We start from the raw sequence: 23,559 nt of genomic DNA, 5'->3' as shown, positions 1-23,559 counted from the left end.
CCCTGTGCTATAGGTGTGTGGATGTGGTTGGGAGGAGATAGTGCAGTGATCTGATAGGCCTTACACATGGCTATTATCCTGGGATTTCTTGTGCAGGCATTCTGGACTCGTTCTGTCTGACTGCATGGCACTGATATTAAAATGATGCAAGTACAATATATCAGGTTTTTCCAAAATTGGTAACTTCAGAATGGGAAAGATGCAAAGTTAAATGACATAAAAACCAGGAAGACATGGATGTCCTGCTGATAACATAGAGCAAAATTTAGCACATACATTTAAAATTAGGCTGTGCTACAAAAAAAGGTAGAACACAACAGGGATCCTTGCTTTGAAGATTATCGCATTGCAGCAGAGTTTCAGTCTTTTTTTTGTGGTTGTTGTCTTTGTCTTACCAGGTGTCCTATACATCGCTGGGCTGGCCCAAGGCATGTACAGCAATCTGCCGAAACTTGTTGCCTCCAGAGATGGGTTTCAAGGTTGCTTGGCATCTGTGGACCTCAATGGAAGGCTGCCGGACCTGATTCACGATGCGCTACATCGCAGTGGTCAAATTGAACGTGGATGTGAAGGTACTCCATTTTCCAACTCTAGTTCAGGCTTCCGTATCAACTCGAACAGTAGCACAAACCCACACCTATGCATCCATCCATCTGAGAGAATTTCACTTTGGTTTATTGTCATCACATTGTCTTTCGTTGTAATAATTTGTTCGCCACTGGACCTGTCCATTTAATCGGTTTAAGCACTAATACCAAACTGTAAATCTCATTAGTTTTTGTATGTAACACACTTGATAGGGCCCTTTTAATTTTGGAGATGCTTGTGTACATTGTAAATGAGTAAATATATTTATCAGAAACTCAAATCTTGCCTTTTTGATTTTATTTCTTCAATAAACATTTATTTTGCTCCCACAATTCAAGATTTCATGCATGATAGTTGCCTGTTAATTGGGAGTTGTCAACAGTAACTGGGATGCCTGAAGAGTATGGATCTGCAAATTGCCATTTGGGCTGGTTAAATTGGGGAGGGGTAGCTATTTGGATAGAGTCATGTTCATAGAGAAGTACAGCACAGAAGAAGACCCTTTGGCCCATCTAGTCCATGAAGAAACAAATTAAACTGCCTGCTGTCAAGGACCTGCACCAGGATCAAAATTCTCCACATCCCTACTATCCATGTATCTATCTAAACTTCTCTTAAACATTGAAAACGAGTTCGCTTGGATCACTTGTGATGGCAGATCTTTCCATGCTGTCATGAGTCATGTTTCCATAAAATCTTCCCTAACATATCTGTTGGAATTCTTTGAAGAAGTAACAAACAGGTTAGACAAAGGAGAATTGGTTGATGTTGTGTACTTGGATTTTGAGAAGGCCTTTTCAGGAGGTGCCACACATGAGGCTACTTAAGCTACAAGCCCATGGTATAACAGGAAAGATTCTAGCAGGGATAGGTCAGTGGCTGACTGGCAGGGGGCAAAGAGCAGAAATAAAGAGAGCCATTTCTGACCAGCTTACCGGTGACTAGTGGTATTCCACAGAGGTCTGTGTTGGGACTGACTTTTTATACATTATAAGACAATGATTTAGATGATGGACTTGATGGCTCTGTTGCAAAGTTTGCAGATGATACGAAGATAGGCGTCGGGGCAGGTGGTTTTGAGGAAGTAGAGAGTTTACAGAAGGACTTGGACAGATTAGGAGGATGGGCAAAGAGATGGCAGATGGAATACAGTGTTGGGTAGTGTATAGTCACGCACTTTGGTAGAAGAAATGAGAGGGTTGACTGTTTTCTAAATGGAGACAAAATATAAAAAGCTGAGGTGCAAAGGGATTTGGGAAGTCCTTCTGCAGGATTCCCTGAAGGTTAATTTGCAGATTAAGTCTGTGGTGAGGAAGGTGAAATGCAATGTTAGCATATTAACATTCTTTTCAAAAGGACTAGAGTACAAAGGAATGACAAAGCAAGTTAAGGACTGCATAAAAAACAAGGAAGGGGAATATAAGGCAACAAAACGGAGTGGAAGCTTTTAAAATGCAACAAAAGGCAACAAAGAAAACTATAAGAAGGGCAAAGATGAAATATAAGATACCGTAGAGTAAAAGTGAGATGAGAGTTGATATTTATGCAGTAATGGAGGACAAAGAAATGGCAGATGAACTTAATGGGTACTTTGCATCTGACTTCATTGTGGAAGACACGAGCAGTGTGCAAAAGGTCTGTGAGTGTCAAGGAGCAGGAGTGAGTGCCATTGCTATTTCAAAGGAAAAGTGCTAGGCAGACTCAAAGATCTTAAGGTTGATGGGCCAGATGGGCCAGATGGACTGCATCCCAGAGTTCTGAGAGTGCTTGTTTGAGGATGCATTGGTTATGGTCCTTCAAGAATCACTTGATACTGGCATGGTCCCAGATGACTGGAAGATTACAAATGTCACATCACTCTTTAAGAAGGGAGGAAGGCAAAAGAAATGAAATTATAGGCCAGTTCGCCTAATCTCAGTGATTGGGGAAGTGTTGGAGTCTGTTATTAAGGATGAGGTTTTGAGGTACCTGGAGATTAATGATAAAATTAATCAAAGTCAGCATGGTTTCTGTAAAGCAAAATCTTGTGTGACAGATCTATTAGAATTCTTTGAGGAAGTAACAAGCAGGGTGGACAAAGGAGAGGCAGTGGATGTCATTTAATTAGATTTTCAGAAGGCATTTGATAAGGTGCCACACAGGAGGCTGCTGAACAGGATAAAATCCAATGGCGTTACAGGAAAAGTACTGGCATGGATAGTGGAATGGCTGACAGGCAGGAGGCAGCGAGTGGGAATAAAAGAGGGTTTTTCTAGTTGGCTGCTGGTGACTTGTAGTGTTCCTCAGGGTCAGTATTGAGACCTCTACTTTTCACATTGTTTGTTAATAATTTCAGTAATAGAACTCATGGCTTTGTGGCAAAGTTTGCGGATGATACAAAAATCGGTGGAGAAGTAGGTCATACTGAGGAAGCAATGCAATTGCAGCAGAACTTAGACAAATTGGAAGAACGGCAAAAAAATGGCAAAAAAGAAATAAAAATGGCAGATGGAATACAGTGTTGGGAATTGTATGATAATGCATTTTGGTAAAAGGAACAATAGTGCAGACTGTTATCAAATTGGGGAGAAGTTTTGAACATCAAAGGTGCAGAGGGACTTAGGAGTCCTTGTGTCAGACTCCCAGAAGATTAATTTACAGGTTGAGTCTGTGGTAAAGAAGGCAAATGCAATATTGGCATTTATTTCAAGGTGAATAGAATATAAAAGCAAAGAGATGATGCTATGGCTTTGTAAGACACTAGTCAGACCACACATAGAGTATTGTCAACAGTCTTGAAACTTGTATCTCAGAAAGGATATACTGACATTGGGGAGAATTCAGAGGAGGTTCACGATGATCATTCTGGGAATGAAGGGGTTAACACATGAGGAGTGTTTTTCAGCTTTGGGCCTGTACTCACTGGAATTTAGAAGAATGCGGGGGATCTCAGTGAAACCTACCGAGTATTGAAAGGACTAGATAGAGTGGATGTGGAGAGCATGTTTCCTATGGTGGGGGTATCCAGAACTGGAGGGCACAGCCTCAAAATTGAGGGGTGACCCTTTAGAACAGAGGTAAAGAGGAATTTCTATAGCCAGAGAGTAGTGAATCTTTGCCACAGACTGCAGTAGAGGCAAAGTCAGTGGGTGTATTTTAGGTGAAAGTTGATCATTTCTTGATCAGAGAGCATCAAAGGATATGGTGAGAAGACGGGTGTATGGGTTTGTTTGGGATCCAGGATCAGCTGTGATGGAATGACAGAGCAGACTCGATGGGCTAAATGGCCTAATTCTGCTCCTATATCTTATGATCTTGTAGTTTTAAACTTCTCGCCCTTTAACCATGACTTCTACTTACAATCCCACTATACTTCAGTGGGGAAAAGCCTGCTTGCATTTACTGCTCATAGTTTTATATACCTCTATCAAATCTCCTCCCAATCTTCTACGTTCTAAGGAGTACATTCCTAACATAATCAACTTCAACATAACGCCCCATCTCCTGTAATCAATACATTGATTTATGAAGTCCAATGTGCCAAAAAAAGTAGGACGAAACAGTTAACTCTGTTTTGCACCACTTTCGGCTTTTTTTTACATTAATGAGCCATATACTCAAACTTGATATTCACACCTTGCAGGCTGAATCATCCTTGCAACCAAAGTAGTTGGGACCTTTTGTAACACACACAAAATGCTGGAGTAACTCAGCAAGTCTATGGAGAGGAGTAAACAGTCGGCGTTTTGGTCTGAGATCCCTCACCAGGAGTTTGTTTCTCCCTCAAGACAGATGAAGGGTCTTTCGCCAAAAACATGAACTGTTTATTTCTCACCATAGACACTGCCTGACCTGCTGAGTTCTTCCAGCATTTGTGTGTGTGTGTGTGTTACTCAGAATTTCCAGCATCTGCATAATCTCTTGTCCTTGGGAACCTTGCTCTAGATTTCCATCCAGTGATTCCTGCTTGGAAAGTTTGCATTTGTAAGCTGTAAGTGAAAACCCATTGGGGTATGATGTCCTCTATCAGCAATTGACCCTTTGTTACTGATTAATTGGGCTGCCAGGAACAACACAAAACACCATTGTTTTCCCATTTCAGTTATGGCCTTGGTTCAGTGAAAGGGTGGAGATGGCACTGAAGAAAGAGAAAGTTGGAAATAAAATGCATGAAACCTGTTAATTTTATGCGTTCGCTCAGAATTTCCAGAGGCAGAGTGTTGCAGTATTTTATTAATGCACAAACAAAATGCTGGAGGAATGCAGTAAGTCAGCAGCCGGTCTTGATGAAGGGACTGAAACATCAACTGCTTATTCCCTCGTTAGATGCTGCAGAGTTCCTCCAGCATTTTGCGTGTGTGAGTTACTCTGGACTTCCAGCACCTGCAGAATATCTTGTGTTCGTGCTATTTTATTCCTGATGAAACTGCCTTTGTTTTTATTACTCAAGTCAATCATTACATTTTAATTTCTTTAGTTCCTTGTTTTCCATCTTTGATTCTGCACAGAAGGTTTGAGTGATACAAAAGTAATGACATCACTGGGAAGATGGAGTGAGGGAAAACTTTTTCATTTGCATCAGGGAACAAAGAGCTAAAACATTGTATGTTGACACTGCAGTCTATTTTTGTACATGACCACAAAATGTCACAATGAATTGCCTCATTTCATTTAAATTAAGTTTCTATTATAATATAGTATTATGAAATATTACTAACATTCTTTCCACAACTTATTAAAGTTACTCAATCAATGCATGGGTTGATTTTGTTATGTGGTGATAAATATTCTGCCTTTGAATTATGATGTTTTATGTAATATCTAATATTTGATGCATAGGTTTTAAATTTTTGATATTTTCTACTGCTTGCATTTGACTTTGCATGAATTAACTTGTTTGTTATGCGCCACGCTATATGACGCAGGCAATCATGGTTGTACTTGGCAAACTTTTCTGCAGAGGTGGTTTGCTATTGCCACCTTCTGGGCATTATTTTAACAAGATGGGAGATGCCAGTCATTATCAATTCTCTTCAGAGATTGTCTGGTGTCAGTGGTCACATAACCTGGACTTGAGAAGTGCACCAGCTGTTCATACGACCATCTACCACCTGCTCCCAAGGCCTCATGTGACCCTGCTCCTGTGGCTTCACATGGGCTACACCTTGCCCAAGGGTGACCTGCAGGCTAGCAGAGGAAAGGAGCGCCTTACCCTCCATTGGTATCTCCACACTGCCACCTGTTAACACCAGAATAAATTTAATACAGAGTGTCAAATGTAAGCTCATCAAAAGAGTCAGGTGGACCAGAGCTGGTTCACCTGTGAAGGATGGATGGTGGAGTTATGCATGTACCTAATCTACATTTAGGGTGATCACCCTGGTCTCAGTGAATACATATGTGGAAACATGTTCTTCAAATATTTAGTGTGGAGGGTATTGAGGAGATATGAGGAAAGCCTTGATTTCTTATTTGAGTTAATACCTTGGTACAGTGATTGGGTAGAGTATGGAGTGAGTTTGAGCACAAAATGCTTTATTTTTAAGGAATTTATTATTATCCAGAGGTAGAATTAATTGTTCAATCTTTTATTCCTGTTTGATGATATGCCAAAAAAGTAATCAGATTGACTTTGGAACCTTCAGTTTTTCAATGCTCAGTGAACAAGAGGCTGTTCTGGTGGAAAAATAAAAGACCAGAGAGATTGCAATAGAAGGGAAATATTCATTAAGTTTATCAAAAATGAAAATCTCATACCTGGACTCATCAAAACTTGAAACAACATTCTCCTTGTAATTTGGAATGTAATATTACGTATGCTGAAATACACAATGCCATTTCCATAACAACAGTTTCAAGTTTGTCAGGATCATCTACTGTATCCTGTGCTCCGGGTGCAGCCTCCTCTATAATGATGAGACACAATGTAGATTGAGTGACCGCATCATTGAGCACCTTCACTCTGTCCACCATAATAGGTGGGATTTCCCAGTGTCACTATTTTAATTCTACTTCCAATTCCCATTCTGCAATGTTGGTCCATGGTCTCTTCTACTATCACGATGAGGCCATCCTCAGGCTGGAGGAGCAACACCTCACATTCCATTAGGGTAGACTCCAACCTGATAGCATGAACATTGATTTCTCTAACTTCTGGCAATTTTGCCCCCCTCCCTTTTTTTTCCAGTTCCCCTCCAACCTCTACCCTTCTCCTCACCTGTCCATCAACTCTCTCTGATACTCCTTTATTCCTTTCACCAATAGTCCACTCTCAAGTCCTTTCAGATTCCTTCTTCTTAAGCTCTTTACATTTTCCTCCTATCCCCTCCCAGCTTCTCTCTTCAGCCCCCTGCCCCACACACCCACCATCCCCTTCACCTGTCACCTGCTAGTGTGTACTCCTTCCTCTCCCCTGTCTTCTTATTCTGGCATCTTTCCTTTTCTTTTCCAGTCTTCATGGGATGGAAAGAATAGTTTATCAACTGTCCATTGTTTTCCATCAATGTTACCTGACCTTCTGCATTCCTCTTGTATTTTACTTATCTTGCTGTGGATTCCCAGCATCTGCAGAATCTCTTGTGTCTACCATTTCCACAATCATTGTCTCCATGGAAATTACATTCCTACTACAGCCTTGAATGTACAATGCCTGCCATTGTTATGGAGCTTCTGCTTGTACCCTCTCAATAATGAACAGACAATAGTAATGTTCAGCTTGTTGAAGAATTTAGCTGTTGCTTGCAGTGTGTGCAGGGTCCTGGGGTGAATTGGTACCAGCCACCGGGAAAGATCTGCTGGAATGTGAGACCTTGACTCTGACCACAACCCAAAGCTGTCACTGGAGATGATGTAGAGTGGAGAAATAGAACATAGAACATTACATTTTATTCTAGTGCCTTGCCCCTTCCTTTCCAGTCCTGAAAAAGGGTCTCATCACAAAACATCATCCATTTATTTATTTCCATAGATGCTATCTGGTCTGCTAAGGTCCTCAAGCATTTTGAGTGCATTGCTCTCGATTTCCAGCTTCTGAAAAAATCTCCTGTATTTACAGAGCATTACAGCGCAGTCCAGGCCATTAGCCTACCATGTTGTGCCAACCCTTTAGTCTGCGCTAAGTTCAATCTGATCCTTCCCTTTTCATCCATTTTTTCATCCATGTAGCTATCTAAGAGTCTCTTAACGGTCCGTAATGTAATCTTCTATCTCCACTCTGGCAGCATGTTCCACATACCTGCCACTTTCTGTATAACAAACTTACATTTGACATTTCCCCAATACCTTCCATTAACCCCTCTTATATTAGCCATTTCCACCACGGGAAAATGTAACATTGTTCACTGTAACAGTGCCTCTGTTTCATTTTGTACACTTCTATCAAATCTCCTCTCATTCTCCTTCACTCCAAAGAGAGTAGCCCTAGCTCTCTCAACCTTTCCTCATAAGACAAATCCAGATTGCATTTGGAAAGATCTCCTCTGCACCCTCTCTGAAGCTTCCACATCCTTCCCAGAATGAAGCTACCAGAACTGAATGCAATACTCCCAGTGTTGTCTAAACAGACTTTAATACATCTACAACATTACCTCATGGCTCTTGATTTCAGTCCCCTAACTATTAAAGGCCAACACTCTCTCAGCCTTTTGAATCATCCTGTTGTGTGGCAGTTTTGAGGGATCTCTGGATGCAGAGCTCATAATCCTTCTGTTGCTCTACACTGCTGAGAATCTTACTGTTAACCTTGTACTCTGTTTTCAAGTTCAGCCTTGCGAAGTGTGTTCACACCTGCGTTTCTTTGTGTCAGGTAGAGTCACCAAAGACTCTGCTTTGCTTGAAGACTGGATCCTTGCTGGTACTCGTTATTAGGATGGCTGGTAGTGATTCATTATAATGATGTCTGGCAATGGGTTTAAAATCTCATAAACAACCACTGACAGAACCGATTGTTGATTTTCAGAACTTCGTCCTTGTCTTTTATTTATTACAATTGTAATGACTCGGCACGTACATGTGCCCTCTCCTAACCTGTAAGCTTGCTCCCAATTACAATAGAAACAAATACAGCAAGCTCCACGCAAATATTCGCGGTATTCTGATTACTACAGGTATGAAGTTGGCAAGAGTATAAAGTCAGGACAAATGAAGATCCATCTGTACCCTGATCATACATGGGACAAAACTAACGGGTCTACTGTAAACAAGATGTCAATTTGCCTTAATTAGGTTAAACTTGACAGGTAGTTAACACACTTAAATGATAAGATCATAAAATACAGGAGCAGTATTAGGCCATTTGGTCCAACAAGTCTGCTCTATAATTCCATTGTGGCTGATCTATTATCCCTCTCAACCCCATTCTCCTGCCCTTTCCCCGTAACATTAGATTGCACCTACTAATCAACAACTTATCAACCTCCACTTTCAATATATCCACTTACTTGCCTTCCTCAGCTGTCTGTGGCAATGAATTCCACAGATTCATCACCCTCTGGCTAAAGAAATTCCTCCTTATCTCTTTTCTAAAGGGTTGTTCTTCAATTCTGAAGCTGTGCCCCTCAATCCCAGACTCCCCCCACTACAGGAAACCTCCTCTCAAGTGAAATATGACAGTAAAATATATTCCTCATAAGACAAAATAAGATTTAAGATTGTTTATTGTCATTTTTCAGTGCACATGTGTAAAGGAGAATGAGACGATTGTTAGTCTGAATCTGACACAGTATAATAAAATGATAAGCATAAAGAACACAATAAAACACAATAAATGTAATACATAAGATTAGCTTATATACTTAGTCTGATTATATGTACATAAAATGATGCTAGCACAGGGCTGCCTGTACATAAGGTGACTGACAGGAAATGATAAAATGGTGGTGGGAGTGGAGTTGTGGGTTAATGTGTGTAGGTGTTGATCAGCCTTACTGATTGGGGAGAGTAACTGTTTTTGAGTCTGGCTGTCTTGCTGTGAATGCTGCGTAGCCTCTTCACTGAGATGAATGGGAGAAACAATCCATCACAGGGTGGGTGGGATCCTTTATAATATTGCTGGCCTTTTCCCAGCACCTTTCTGTATGTGTGTCCTTGATGGTGGGTAGACTGGTGCGGCTGATGTATTGGGTCGTTTTAACTACCCGTTGTTGAGCCCTCCTATAATCTGTAACACATGATATTTAGGCAACAAAAAATATTTCACAAGTGAAATATTTTTGCTTTTTATGCAGTGTGTGGTTTTTAAGACAAAAATCCACCCACTGGACTGCTTACTTTGGCATTCCGATTTGGAAGCATCAGAATACATTGATATGGCCCATCTGTGTTGATTCTTCGTTGCTCTCCTGGTGTTCAGGCACTTGCCACAGATTGTCAGTTACAAATGACCACACGTAGACCTAGGCTGGCTGTGGCCTTCAGGGTGCCTGGGTTAAACTAAGAATGTTTGAGATATTCATAACCAACGGATGCTACAGGAACTCAAGGGCATCTAGACTGAGGATGTTGATCGGACTGAATTTGGTAAGTCTCTTTGTTTCATTCTACAGTTTAGTTTATAATTTGTTCCAAAGGAAGCATTTTTGCGTAATTGTGGTTTAGTGTCAGTGGGCATTGTCTATGTGATGTGAAAGCCTGTAGGCAAGCCAGGACAATATGACATGGAGAGCAAGCTGTTGCCCATGTAGCAGACTCCCCTCTCGTTGAAGCTGATGAATCCAATGGAACATCAGAGATCAATACGGTTTAATGAATTATAAACAGCAAACAAGTAGCAAGCCTCCATGTGGTAAGACTATGTTTAAAATAATTGTTCATCTTGGTGGAAAATTTATTTAAATTGAATTTTTGCATCCTGAAGGTTTGGTGTCATCTTCCAGAAGATGATCAAGTCTTCATCAGAGTTTTGATCAACTGTTTATTCCTTTCTGTAGATGCTGTCTGACCTACTGAGTTCCTTCAGCATTTCGAATGTGTGTTACTCCCAACTTCTGAGTGTATGGTAGATGGAAAATCACTGATAAAGCTAGCAGAAATTGTTTGGACCTGAGGAACTCCTGCAGCAATGTCCTACAGCTGATATGATTAATCTCCAACACTCACAACCATCTCTAGTTTTGATTCCAAACGTTAGACAGGCAAACAGACAGCAGAAGGAACTGAACCGCAGCTGGTGATCACCAGTGCTGTTCAGTAATGTGCTAACCAGACAATACCATGTCATGCCTCTGTGGAGAGGGAAACAGAATTACAGGTTCAAGTCTTATTATCAGAACTAGGAATTTAGAAACCTAATGTGCACTACATTATAGGAGAGGAGAGAGTTTGAAAAGAACAAAGGGAATACTTATTGTAAAACAGAGACCGAGAGAGAGAGTAAATATAGAAGTGGTGGTGATGTTAGTTCAGAGAGGTTGGTGAAGGCTTGTCCACTGCAGGTCATTTATGTAGGGGAGAAGTAAATGGGAAATGAATGCAGGAGGTGGAAAAAGACGGAAACTAAAGATTTAATAATGCATACAAAACACTGTAGCTCCAGCAAATCTGAAGTGAAGGAGAACACTGAACTAATAATTGGTCTATGGATAGAGGAAAAGTGAGTTGATGTAAAAGGTAGATGAGCTTTCGTCAGAACTGGCCGATCAGATTTGAATTGGGCAGTTTGATGGTTGGATTCATGTGACCTGAGGGATGTAATAGGTCAAGTTAAAAAATGTAACTTTTATTTCCTCAAACTTGCATTGGGCTTCATCAGAAGAATATAAGAGGCTTAGGATACAGAGGTGTGTGTGGAAATGGCAAGCATCAAAGAGGTTAATGAGCCTTATGAATTGGGTTCTCCGTTGTACAGAAGAATACATTATGTGCATCAAATGCACTAAACTCTTAAGTCGAAAAAGTGCAAGTGAATTATTATGTCTTCCAGAGTGAAAATTTAGGTCCTTGGATAAAAGTCTGTTCTTTTCAATTTCTGCATTGCCTGAGAAAGTGCAGTTCAGAACATAATAGCTGCTGGTGAATTTAGAAGAGTGAGCCAGGGAGTCAGAGAAGGAACAGTTACTTCAGATTATTGGAAAGGAAGGGTGGAACATACAGTAGAACATAGAATAGTACAGCACATTACAGGCCCTTCGGCCCACAATGTTGTGCCGACCCTCAAACCCTGCCTCCCATAAACCCTCATCTTAAATTCCTCCATATGGCTGTCTAGTAGTCTCTTAAATTTCACTAGTGTATCTGCCTCCACCACTGACTCAGGCAGTGCATTCCACGCACCAACCGCTCTCTGAGTGAAAGACCTTCCTCTAACAGTACTGTGCAAAAGTCTCAGGCACCCTAGATTTTTTATATGGTTTCAGATGGTGGGGCCTCCAGAGAGCCCAGATCTCAACATTGTTGTGTTTGATATCAAGGGAAAGGGCAGAGCATATCAGGACACTAGCATGCAGGATATTCCAATCAAGATGCTGCCCCTGTGTAATGCTCCCATAGTCAACATCTTCTGGATAGACCATGAAACCAAAAAGAAGTGAAATGGTTAGTACGAGAACAGCAAATTGAACTGCTGCAGACCTTAAGATAAAGTTACAGTGACATGGTTGGGATTTCCAGACAATCATTATTGTACCAGAGGAAAAAGGTGAGAGTTGTGGCCCAAGAAGAAATGAGAAAGGGCTTTCATGTTATCCTACCAACAGACCAGCATTGTATGTGGAGGAAGAGAGAGGTTAATAGTGAAGTTGTTCCATGTGAGAACAAGTTCACCCAGGTGAAGAATGGCACTGGTGAGGTGGAGAACTAGTTGGGTGGCCATTAAACAAAGAGCACTTGAGTATCCTGGTGTAGAATGGTGCTGTAGAGATGTTCAATATCAATGGAGATGGTCAGGTAGTTAGGACCAATCACTGGAAACTGTCAAATAACTGAAGGGTGTCAAAGATGCCCTGACTGGAATTTGGAAGAGACTGGAGAAAGGTAGAAAAGTGCTGTCTTTATTGATCTTCATTCCTCTGCCCTGAACTTCACCTTCCCACAACCAGAATCACATGGTGAATGCAACCTGTATAGTTCACTATATAAATTTTGTAGCAAGTCTTTTTGGCAACGTCTTCTAAGCCATCAACTCTCTAATCTTGAAGGACAAGAGCAGCAGACATTACCTCTGAATTCTTAGTGTTGTGGATCTAATTCCTCAACTTCACTCCCTCCTCACTTCATCTGACAGGAGTACCTTTACCTTAAAGCCCACAAAGTAAAAAGCAAAGATCATAGAATCATTGCTTCTACTTGTCCTGTAAATTTCAAACCAGCTCCTGATATGCTTTCCAGCATTCCCGATTCCCAGGTCACTCCCTATTCCCAGCTCTTGACCCATACTCCTGCTCATCCTGATTATCCATGCACTTTTAAAAAGTGATGAAAGAATTTGTTGAGTGAAATTGTTCATTTTCTCAATAAAGGGAAATGGGTCCTTTTGTGTTTACCATCTCTAGGCCTTTCATAATTTTATATCTCAAATAAATGCCTCCATTTCTCCTATTCTAAATAAAATAACATTAACTTCCAACAAAGTCATTCACAAAAACCTGGACACAGGTGATGAACTGAATGGCTACACAGTCTTACGGCATGGAAATAGGCATAACTTCTACCAGCCAAGAAGCCCATCCAAGCTATAATAAACACAAGAGATCCTGCAGATGCTGGAAATCCAGAGTAACACACAAAGTGCTGGAGGAACTCAGCTGGTCAGGCAGCATCTAGAGAGCGGAAGAAGCAGACAATGGTTTGGATTAAGACACTTCATCGGGACTGGAAAGGACGTGGGAGGTTGCCAGAATAAGATTGGTGGGGAAGGTGAAGGAGTACAAGTTGGCAGATAATAGGCTAGGGGAAGGGTGAGTGTGGGTGGATGGGTGGGGAAGGGATGTATGAAACCAGAAGCTGGGAGGTGATAGGTCAAAAAGGTAAAGAGGTGAAGAAGAGTACATCTGATAGGAGAGGATGGTGGACCATAGAAGAAGGCGAAGGACGAAGGGCAGCAGAGAGTGCTGCTGGGCAGGTGAGGAGAAGGGTAGGGGTAAAAGGGAAGCCAGAATGAGGAATGTAAAAGGGGGAGGGGGGAGAAATTACCAAAAGTTAGTCCCTGTTGTTTGCATTTGGCCTACATGCCCCTAAATCATTCCTATCCATATACCTGCCCAAGTTTCTAGTAAGTGTTGTTATTGTTCTTGCTTCAAACATTTCATCTGGCAGCTCATTTTATCCACACACCACACTCTGATGAAGTTACTTTCAGATCCATTTTTGAATCCTTAATCCGTGCCCTCTCATTGTTTTTGAAATTAGGGTGCATGGGTCCTTTTGGCCCAATGACCCCTGAACATCCAATTGCATAATGTGACCAATTAACCTGCTGAACCATACATTTTTGGAACATGGAAGAAACTGGAGCACTGGGAGGAAACCCATGTGATCACAGAAGTATGTACAAACTCCTTACAGACAGTGGCGGGAATTGAACCTGTGTCTCTGGCACTGAAGTAGACTGATAACGTCTCCTCATATGGTGATGAAACATCTTCAAATGGATTGGCAAGATGGGAGAACAACTCAACGCAACCACTGTAATAGAGTTACATGAACCATAATGTTCCATGTTGCCTCAAATGATTCCCTTCTCCTTGGAAAACAATTGTGTGCATTCAACCTATCTATGTCTCTCATGATGTTATACACCTTCATAGGGCCACTCCTCAGTATCCGACACACCAAAGAATAAAGTCCTTCTCTGCCCAACCTCCCCCTATGACCCAGGCCTTCAAGGACCAACCACGTTGTTGTAAATCTTTGCACATTTTCCAGTTTAATGATGTTAAGCTAGAACAGTATAATCAAAGTTGAACTTAATACTCTGGGTGTAGTCTCACCAATGCCTTGTACAATCACAACATGGCATCCCAACTCTTGCACTCATTGTCCTGTTTATAATTTCTGTTTGTAATTTTCTGTCTTCTTCATTTATTTGGAAACAACATGTTACTTGGTAAGGATTGTCTGTGTTACAACAGTCTGTAAGGAAATAAATGGAGCATAGAAATGGGCAGTTTGCCTCCCCCCCCCCCCCCGCCCCGCCGTGTCTATACTACCAATTTCAGTTCAGTTCAGTTTCAGTTTATTGTCATTTAGAAACCACAAATGCGATGCAGTTAAAAAATGAGACAACGTTCCTCCAGAATGATATCACAAGAGCACATGACTAAACAGACTACACCAGAAAATCCACATAACGTTTGGTAATCCCCAAATCCGGAGTCCGGAGAGGCTGCTGTGTATTAACATCACACCACCATCTTAGCGCATTCCCCAGAAAGGAGCTCCAAATCCACCAGACAAAACAAGCTACCCAGACACACCAAGTCAGGAGATTAACTCAACCACCCAACAAACCAAAAACTAAAGCTACAAGACCTACACAAAACCACATAGTTACATATAGTTATAGTTAACATATAGTTACAACAGTGCAAACAATAGCATGATTGATAAAAAAAACAGACTATGGGTACAGTAAAAATAGTCCAAAGATGTTAAAAGACTATAAGTTCAAAAGAAACCACCACACAGTTTCCACAAGTCCTCAGGGTCCTGACAGACTCGCCATCCCAAGCAGGCGGCAGAAGGGAATACCCCCACTATGGACTTCCAAGGCACCGTCAGACTCAGCCTTGCAGATGCAGCACATAATGGAAGTGCAGTCGGACCCAGCCTCGCAGACACAGCACACAGTGAAAGCGCCCCGACCACAGTGGACTGCAAGTCTGTCGAACTTCCGAGCCTCCGACCATCCCCTCCGGTACAGCCTCTCCGAGCACCATCTTCTGCTGAGTCCACTATGATGCCTCTGCCACCGGCCACTGGCAACACGACCCTGAGGACTGGGGGCCTGTTCTTCCCAGCAGAGACCCGGACCACAAAACAGCAGCAGCAATGAAGAAGGTCTTCCTGGAGATTTCCAGATGTCCCTCCATGCTCCCATGTCTGTTTTTCATCAGATTAGGATTGCGCACAGCACCCTGCTTGACAAATAACAGATATCAACTCCGGAGAGGATGCTGCAAACTGCGTCGCGCCGCCATCTTGCTTCAGTTTATCTGTCTATCCTACTGTCTATCTTACTGTCTATCCTAATCCCATTTCCCAGCAATTGCTCCAGAACCATCTATAACTCCTCTAGATATTTAAACATTGTGAGAGTATGCCTCCATCACCCACCCACTTAGACACTATCTATCTTGAGGGAATTTAACCACAAGACCATGAGACAATGGTGCAGAATTAGGCCATTCAACCCAACAAGCCTCTCCACTTTTCCATCCTGGATGATTCACTATCCCTTGCAACCCCAGCCTCCTGCCTTCTCTCCAAAATCTTTAATGCCATTACTAGTCAAGACCCTAGCAAACTCTTCTTTAAATATACACAATGAGTTGACCAGCACAGCCATCTGTGGCAATGATTTCCACAAGTTCACCACCTTCTGGCTAAAGAAATTCCTCTTCATCTCTGTTCTAAAGGGTCACCCTTCAATTCTGAGCCTGTGCCCTCTGGTCTTAGACTCCCTCACTAATGGAAACATCCTCTCCATGTCCATTCCATTTAGCCTTTCAAACTTTGACGGGTTTCAATAATTTAGACTTGTAGCCCGAACTACAGAACCATCCTCTGGTGTCTTTTGGCAGGTTGGTGTGGCCAATAATACAAAGGGATTTTTAATTTTTTTTGCTGGCAGCTCTGTTATCAGCAACTGCAGACCTTCTAAATGGAATTTAGAATTGTACTGCAGCACCGAAGCATTCCATTTTGCCTGACTGATTGCTTGTTGCTTCATGAGTCTCCTCCCACCTTCCTTTGTTTCACCATCTAATCATATTCTTCCAAATCTCTACCCAGGAATGCACAGAGTATATAACATTGCAGCAGGCTATTAGGCCCAGCAATCCACTGTTTATGCTCCACATGAACCTCCTCTGATCTTTCCTTCTCTAAATCTATCAGTGTAACCTCCTCCCACACGCACTTGACAAATACAAGGAAATCTGCAGATGCTGGAGATGCAGAATAACACACACAATATGTTGGAGGAGCCCAGCAGTTCAGGCAACATCTGTGGTTTCAGGCAGACACCTGACATGTCCCGATGAAGGGTCTTCACCTGAAAATCAGCTCTTTAATCCTTTCCGTAAATGCTGCCTGATCTGCTGAACTCCTCCAGCATTTTGTGCTGTTTCCACACATATACTTGTCCTGCCTCCACTGAAGTATAACGCATTACTTCACTGCAAGAACTCCCTGTAGTAACAAGTTCCACATTCTCCTCATGCTTTAAGTAAAGATCGAAGCTTCCTCTGACTTCCTTGCTGGATTCCTTAGTGGTTCATCTGACATTGTTGTCAGTATCTGAGATCGAGACAAGGAGATGTAAAGAAGTGACACAGATTAGTTGGTTGACAGCTGTTGCAACAACAGCTTTGCACTTGTCAGTAAGACCAAGAAAATGATTCTGGAGAACACACAGCATTTCCCTTTGAGGGGTTGCCAGTGGAAAGGGTGAGCAGCTTCATGTCCATGGATGGCAATATCTCAGAGGATCTATCCTGGACCTGATAGATTAGATTAGATTCAAGTTTATTGTCATTGTGCCAACTACAGATACAAAGCCAATGATATATATTGATGGAATCTTGAAGAAGGCATGTTATATTTCAATAAGTGTTTGAGGAGATTTGGTATTTAATCAAAGATGTTAGAAAATGTCTATAGGTGTACCACGGACAGCATTCTAACTGCCTGCATCACTCTAGTATGGAAGCACCAATACACAGGAGTGGAAAATCCTGCAGAGGTTTGTAAACTAAGCCAGCACCATCAAGGACTCCAGCCCCCACATTATTGAGGACATATTCAAAAATCAATGCCTCAAGAAGGCATCATCCTTCATTAAGGATCCTCACCATACAGGACAGGTCCTCTTTGTATTATTGACATGAGGAAGACATTCCCTCTTTGTATTACCACCATGAGGAAGGCAGACCCTCTTTGTATTATCACCATGAGGAAGACAGGTCCTCTTTGTATTATCACCATGAGGAAGACAGGTCCTCTTTGTATTATCACCATGAGGAAGACAGGTCCTCTTTGTATTATCACCATGAGGAAGACAGGTCCTCTTTGTATTACCACCATGAGGAAGACAGGTCCTCTTTGTATTATCACCATGAGGAAGACAGGTCCTCTTTGTATTATCACCATGAGGAAGACAGGTCCTCTTTGTATTACCACCATGAGGAAGACAGGTCCTCTTTGTATTATCACCATGAGGAAGACAGGTCCTCTTTGTATTATTGCCATGAGGAAGACAGGTCCTCTTTGTATTATCACCATGAGGAAGATATGCCCTCTTCATATAACTGTCAGAACCTGAAAACTCACACTCAGTACTTTAGCTACAGTTCTTTCCCTCTGACATCTGATTTCTGAATGGTCCATGAACTCTCGTTCACTATTCTCATTTTGCACTACTTACTTTTTTATATTTCTTATCGTAACTTATGTTTTTTTATGTATTCCGGTGTACTGCTGCTCCAAAACAATGAGTTTCACAATATTGTGATTTGATTCTATTTGTTTTCTTTCTGCAACTTTACCTTACCTTATTGTCACCAAACAATTGATACCAGAGCGTACAATCATCACAGCAATATTTGATTCTGCGCTTCGCACTCCCTGAAGTACAAATCAAAGTAACTTTAATAAAAATTTAAATTATAAATCATAATTAGAAAACAGAACAGGGAAATTAAGGTAGTGCAAGTCAGGTCTGGATATTTGGAAGGTATGTCCCAAATCCAGGTCAGGATCCATTCAGCAGTCTTATCACAGTTGGAAAGAAGCTGTTCCCAAATCTGGCCATATGGATCTTCAAGCTCCTGAACCTTCTCCTGGAGGGAAGAGATCCAAAAAGTGTGTTGGCTGGGTGCGTCATGTCCTTGATTATCCTGGCAGCACTGCTCCAACAGCGTGCAGTGTAAAGTGAGTCTAAGGATGGAAGATTGGTTTGTGTGATGTGCTGGGCTAGGTTCACGATCTTCTGCAGTTTCTTCCGGTCTTGGACAGGACAACTTCCATACCAGGTTGTGATGCACCCGAGAAGAATGCTTTCTACGGTGCACCTATATAAATTAGTGAGGGTTTTAGGGGACAGGCCAAATTTCTTCATCTTTCTCAGGAAGTAAAGGTGCTGGTGGGCCTTCTTGGCAGTGGACTCTGCTTGGTTAGACCAAGACAGGCCATTTGTGATATTCACCCCGAGTAACTTAAAGCTTTTGACCTGTTCCACCTGCGCACCACCGATGTAGATAGGGTCATGCAGTCCGCTACTCCTTCTGAAGTCAACAACCAATTCCTTCGTCTTGCTGACATTGAGGGATAGATTATTGTCTTCGCACCATGCCATCAAGTTCTTAATTTCCTCTCTGTACTCAGACTCATCATTACCCAAGATACGGCCTTCATTGTGGCGTCATCAGCAAACTTATATATTGAGTTCAATGGAAACTTGGCTGCACAATCATGGGTGTACAGTGAGTACAGCAGGGGGCTGAGTACACAGCCTTGTGGGGTACAGGTGCTCAGAGTGATTATAAAGAAGAGCTTGTCCCCTATTTTTACAGCCCGGGTCCTGTCTGTGAGGAAGTTGATGATCCAGTTGCAGATCTGAGTGCTGAGACCCAGGTTCCTGAGCTTAGGAAGCCTCCTATCCGCATTTGTTACTGCATGATTTTAGATCTTGTTATTTGGTCATCCCTCAGCTTACTCTCTTATAAGCTCCTTTTGTGGTTGTGATTGCTTTTCTTTCAATTGTTTTCTTCCAGTGAATCTCGCTGGGATTTTGTCTTGTAAGGCAAGGTTGAGCAAGCTACGGTTTTTCTCTTTGGAGTGAATGAGTAAGAGGTGACTTGATAGAAGTTATAAGAGGTATAGCTAAAGTGGACAGCCAGTGCCTTTTTCCCTAGGGTAGTAACTGCTGGGGTGAGTGAAGGAAAGTTTAGGGGGAGTTGTCGTTTGGGGGAACTTCTTCATTCAGCAGGTGGTGCAAGTGTGGATCGAGCTGTCAGTGGAGTTAGTGGATGCGTGTTCAAACACAACTTTTAAGAGAAGTTAATAAATAAACAAAGTTTAGTTAAGTACATGGATGGGAAGGGTATGGAGGGCTATGGTCCAGGTGTGGGTTGATGGGACTAGGCATGGACTAGATGGGCCAAAAGGCCAGTTTCTCTGCTGTAGTTATCTCACTCTATGCCAGAGTTAGGTTTTCTACATAGAGCGTGGTGAACACTTGGAATGGACTGCCATGGGTAGTAGTTGAAGATGATACATTATGAAAGTTTAAGGGACTCTTGGGTAGGCTCATGGATGAAAGAAAAATGGAGGGTTATGGGCTGTGTAGGAGATAACAATTAGATGGATTGTGGAATAGGTATGTATTTGTCGAAACAGCATTGTGGGCCAAAGGGCCTGCAACATGCTGTACTGTTCTATGTTCTGGGTTTAATAACCTATCGCCACAATTACCACTGGTGTTAATTTAAGAGGGAGCCTGTGCAAAGTGGTTTTTTTCCACACTGTACAATGGAAACCTAGAATTCTCTCTTCCAAAGTACAATTGAGGCTGAGGTTCAGTTGAAAATGTTTCTAGCTGAAATTGAAACAACTTCATTGGTTGTAATTTCCAAGAAATCCAAAACCATCTGTGCCAGATGAAGTTAAGGTGAGATCAGCTATTATCAAAACGAGTAATGGAATAAATTTATGTTGACTCTTGTTACTACATTCACGCATCTTATTTTTCTAACCTGCACAAGTATTCATTTTCCTTTTGTTTCGTCTGGTTTATAAGTTAAGGTTTATAACACTCACTAAGTTTCTCCCTACAAAATTTTTCCATGTTCTGAAGAGTTGTCGACAACTTTGGTAAAGTTTGCATTTTGTTCAGTAATTAGTAATTTTCCTGAAGACGATTGCACTTGTATCTTCAAAGTAAAAGACTTACATGAGTAAATATGTTGGATAGAATTACCTTTTGTCAGTACAGTTGTAACCACATAAATATTGTATTGCTTAATTGCTTATCAAATAAATCTACTTCATGCTCTTCAGTCAGTTGTTTTCCACATCCATAGTCCTAGCAGATGAATGATGATTATGTTGCAGTTTTCTCCTGGCAAACTGATCATTTTTGGCAGATTTCTCTGAACCTAAATACGTATTGGAAAATGCCATTGTAACCAGTAAACTCTGTTGACTTATAGAATGCATTAGGTTTTGAGAGTTACACTGATTTGCATGCATTTTTTAGAAGCAAGTATAGGAGCTGTAGTGAAGCAGGTTTGTAGATCTCAGTATTGGATTTCATGTAAGAATAAGTTGATGGTGGATATCAATAGTTGTAAGCATGAATGTACCACTTCCACAATTAACGCCTCTCTCTCTCTCTCTCTCTCTCTCACTCTCGCTCACCCTCACTTTTTTTCCCCCCTATCTGTCACACTCTCCAGTTCACTCTCTCACTCTCCCTATGTGTATCACAGTCTCACATCTTGTTTAAAACTCTCTAGTACTGGGGGGAGGGCTGTCAATCTGTGTTGAAAACCATCAACTGGTAGTTACAATCTGGTGGACTGTGAAGTTAAAGTTGCTATTGTGTTTGCTTATGAAGTTGTACTAAAGTGAGCAAAGTTTTGGAGTAGCCAAGTAGAACATGAATTTTACCTCAATGCATGAAAATGAAAACAAAAAAAAAAACTGCAGGTCACTGGAAATCTGAAGTAAAAACAGAAATTTCTGGAAACACTCAGCAGGTCAGATAAGGTACCAGGGAACAGTGAAGGGAACAGCTTGTTTGGAATGCTATAAGAATGAACTTCTTTTGGGTGATGGAATTATTTTGAGTGGCTGGAATTATGGAAGATGTGCCATTGAGTGCAATAGCCCGTGGGGTGGAGTGAGGACCAAAGGAAGTCTTTCCTTGCTCTGGCCAAGAGCAGAAAATGGTAAGGGCAGAAGTGTGAGAAATAGATGAGTTCAGGGTCTGTTTTAATTGCATTTGAACGAAAGCCGTGGTTAAGGGAAAAAAGATGACATAATGGGTGAATCTTTGTCGAAATCCTCACCTCAGAGCAGACACAAGAGAGATAGAGGAACTAGGGAAGTGGAACAGAGTCCAGACACAAAACTACATGGGAGCTGGAGGAGTCAGTGGGCTTGTAATGAATATTGATGGCTAACTGCTTACTGAGATGATGAAAGAACAATCGGGGAAGACAAGGGAAATATTGGAAATGGATGATGTGAAGCTGAGGGCAGGGTGGAAAATGGCAATGATGTAATGCATTTTTCCATTTGTTTATGAGTGGAAAATCAGGCATGCACCAGAACTAAGGTTGAAGTGAGGCTGAAACAAGGCCTGTGTTTCTGAGGGAGATTCCCAAAGACACAAAGAGCATTTGACAAAGCCTGAAGAGAAAATCATCTTGAATGAGAATCTGAATAAGAGACTTCAGATTCTGCAGATGCTGAAATCTGGAGCAAAATCAAACTGCTGCCAGAATCTGCAATGGATATAACATGCAAATACATTCCTCCATAATTTTTTTAATTTTTATTTAGAAATAGCACTGTCATAGGCCCTTCCTGCCCAACCTCCTGCATAACCCAATTACGCCCATGCAACCAATTAACCTGCTAACCCACACATCGTTGGAATGTGGGACAAACCAGAGCCCATGGAGGAAGTGCACCTATCCACGGGGAGAACATTTCAAACTCTTTACAGAGAGCAACAGGAACTGATCAGTAATAGTGTTATGCTAACCGTGCCACCCCAATTATCTAAAGCTGAGTGTTGTAGAACTTCTGTTTGATGTTTCCACAGATCTTTCATTGCCTCCAATGAATGTTCTGCAAGCAATTGAAACACGCCATTAACATGGTTAAAAAGGGTCTCTGAGAAATTCAGACGAGTGTTTTGTTTTCCCCAAAAGCTAAGTAATAAGAAATCAGTACAGATCATGGGCCACACACACGAAATGCTGGAGAAACTCAGCAGCATCCATAGAAATAAGCAAACAGTCAGTGGGCCAAATGGCCTAATTGTGCTCTTGTGTCTTATGGTATTAAGGAACTGCAGACTCCTCCGCAGATGGGAGAGGAAGTGGCAGATAGTCTGGCAACTGGGTAGATTATGACGTAGTGCACTCCCTCTGCCTCTGAGTCGGGGTTGCTGGTGCATTGCTTCAAGGCTGTCAATGCCATCTTAAATGCTCGTCCTCCACTCCGAATGATCATGGCTCTGTCGTTCTCAAAGTTCAGTGAGAAAGCTTAAATTTCTTCAAGGAATCTTTGAGAATGCCTTCAATTTTCTTTCCCTGTTCAGCTGGTAGTCGTGGAATAACTGAAGCAGCATTGATAATGACTTGTGCTGATAATCAATAATGAGGTTGTTCACTGGCCAGCCTCCATTTTTCTTCAAGTTGTGGTGATGTCGAACTCCCCTTTATAATCCTCTGTTAATTTTGTATCTAACGTATCCTCACAGTGGCATGGGAATATTGCAGTTAATGTAACAAGATTACAGTGCCAGTGACCTGGGTTCAATTCCATTACTCTCTATAATGAGTTTGTACATTCTCCCCGTCACCATGTGGGTTTTCTCTAAGTGCTCCAGTTTCCTTCAAACTTCCAAAGGTGTATGAGTTCGTAGGGTGGGATGGTCACCTAGGGGCAGTTGGGCACTGGGGGCTCATTGGATTGGAAGGACCTGTACCATTTTTCTCTGAATAAATAAAATAAAAGTGAAAATGCTCATTTTGTACACTTCCGCTAATGAAAACAGCTTTTACTAACATCTGTTACTCTTTAAATACTCACGTTCTAATATAT

The 23,559-nt window shown here is 41.7% G+C and overlaps 1 protein-coding gene across 1 annotated transcript in view; it reads left to right on the top strand.

The window, feature by feature from the left end:
* LOC132404104 (neurexin-3-like) overlaps positions 1–23,559 on the top strand; it is a 2,171,528-nt gene that overhangs the window by 908,692 nt on the left and 1,239,277 nt on the right. The window contains exon 14 of the mRNA XM_059988144.1: positions 399–572. Coding sequence (XP_059844127.1) covers positions 399–572 — 174 coding nt within the window. The remainder of the gene's footprint in view (positions 1–398; positions 573–23,559) is intronic.

The sequence above is a fragment of the Hypanus sabinus genome, chromosome 2, assembly GCF_030144855.1.
Source record: "Hypanus sabinus isolate sHypSab1 chromosome 2, sHypSab1.hap1, whole genome shotgun sequence".
NCBI classification, from domain to species: Eukaryota; Metazoa; Chordata; class Chondrichthyes; order Myliobatiformes; family Dasyatidae; genus Hypanus; species Hypanus sabinus.
The sequence above is the reverse complement of the archived record's forward strand: the minus strand, read 5'-3'. Positions and strand labels throughout refer to the sequence as shown.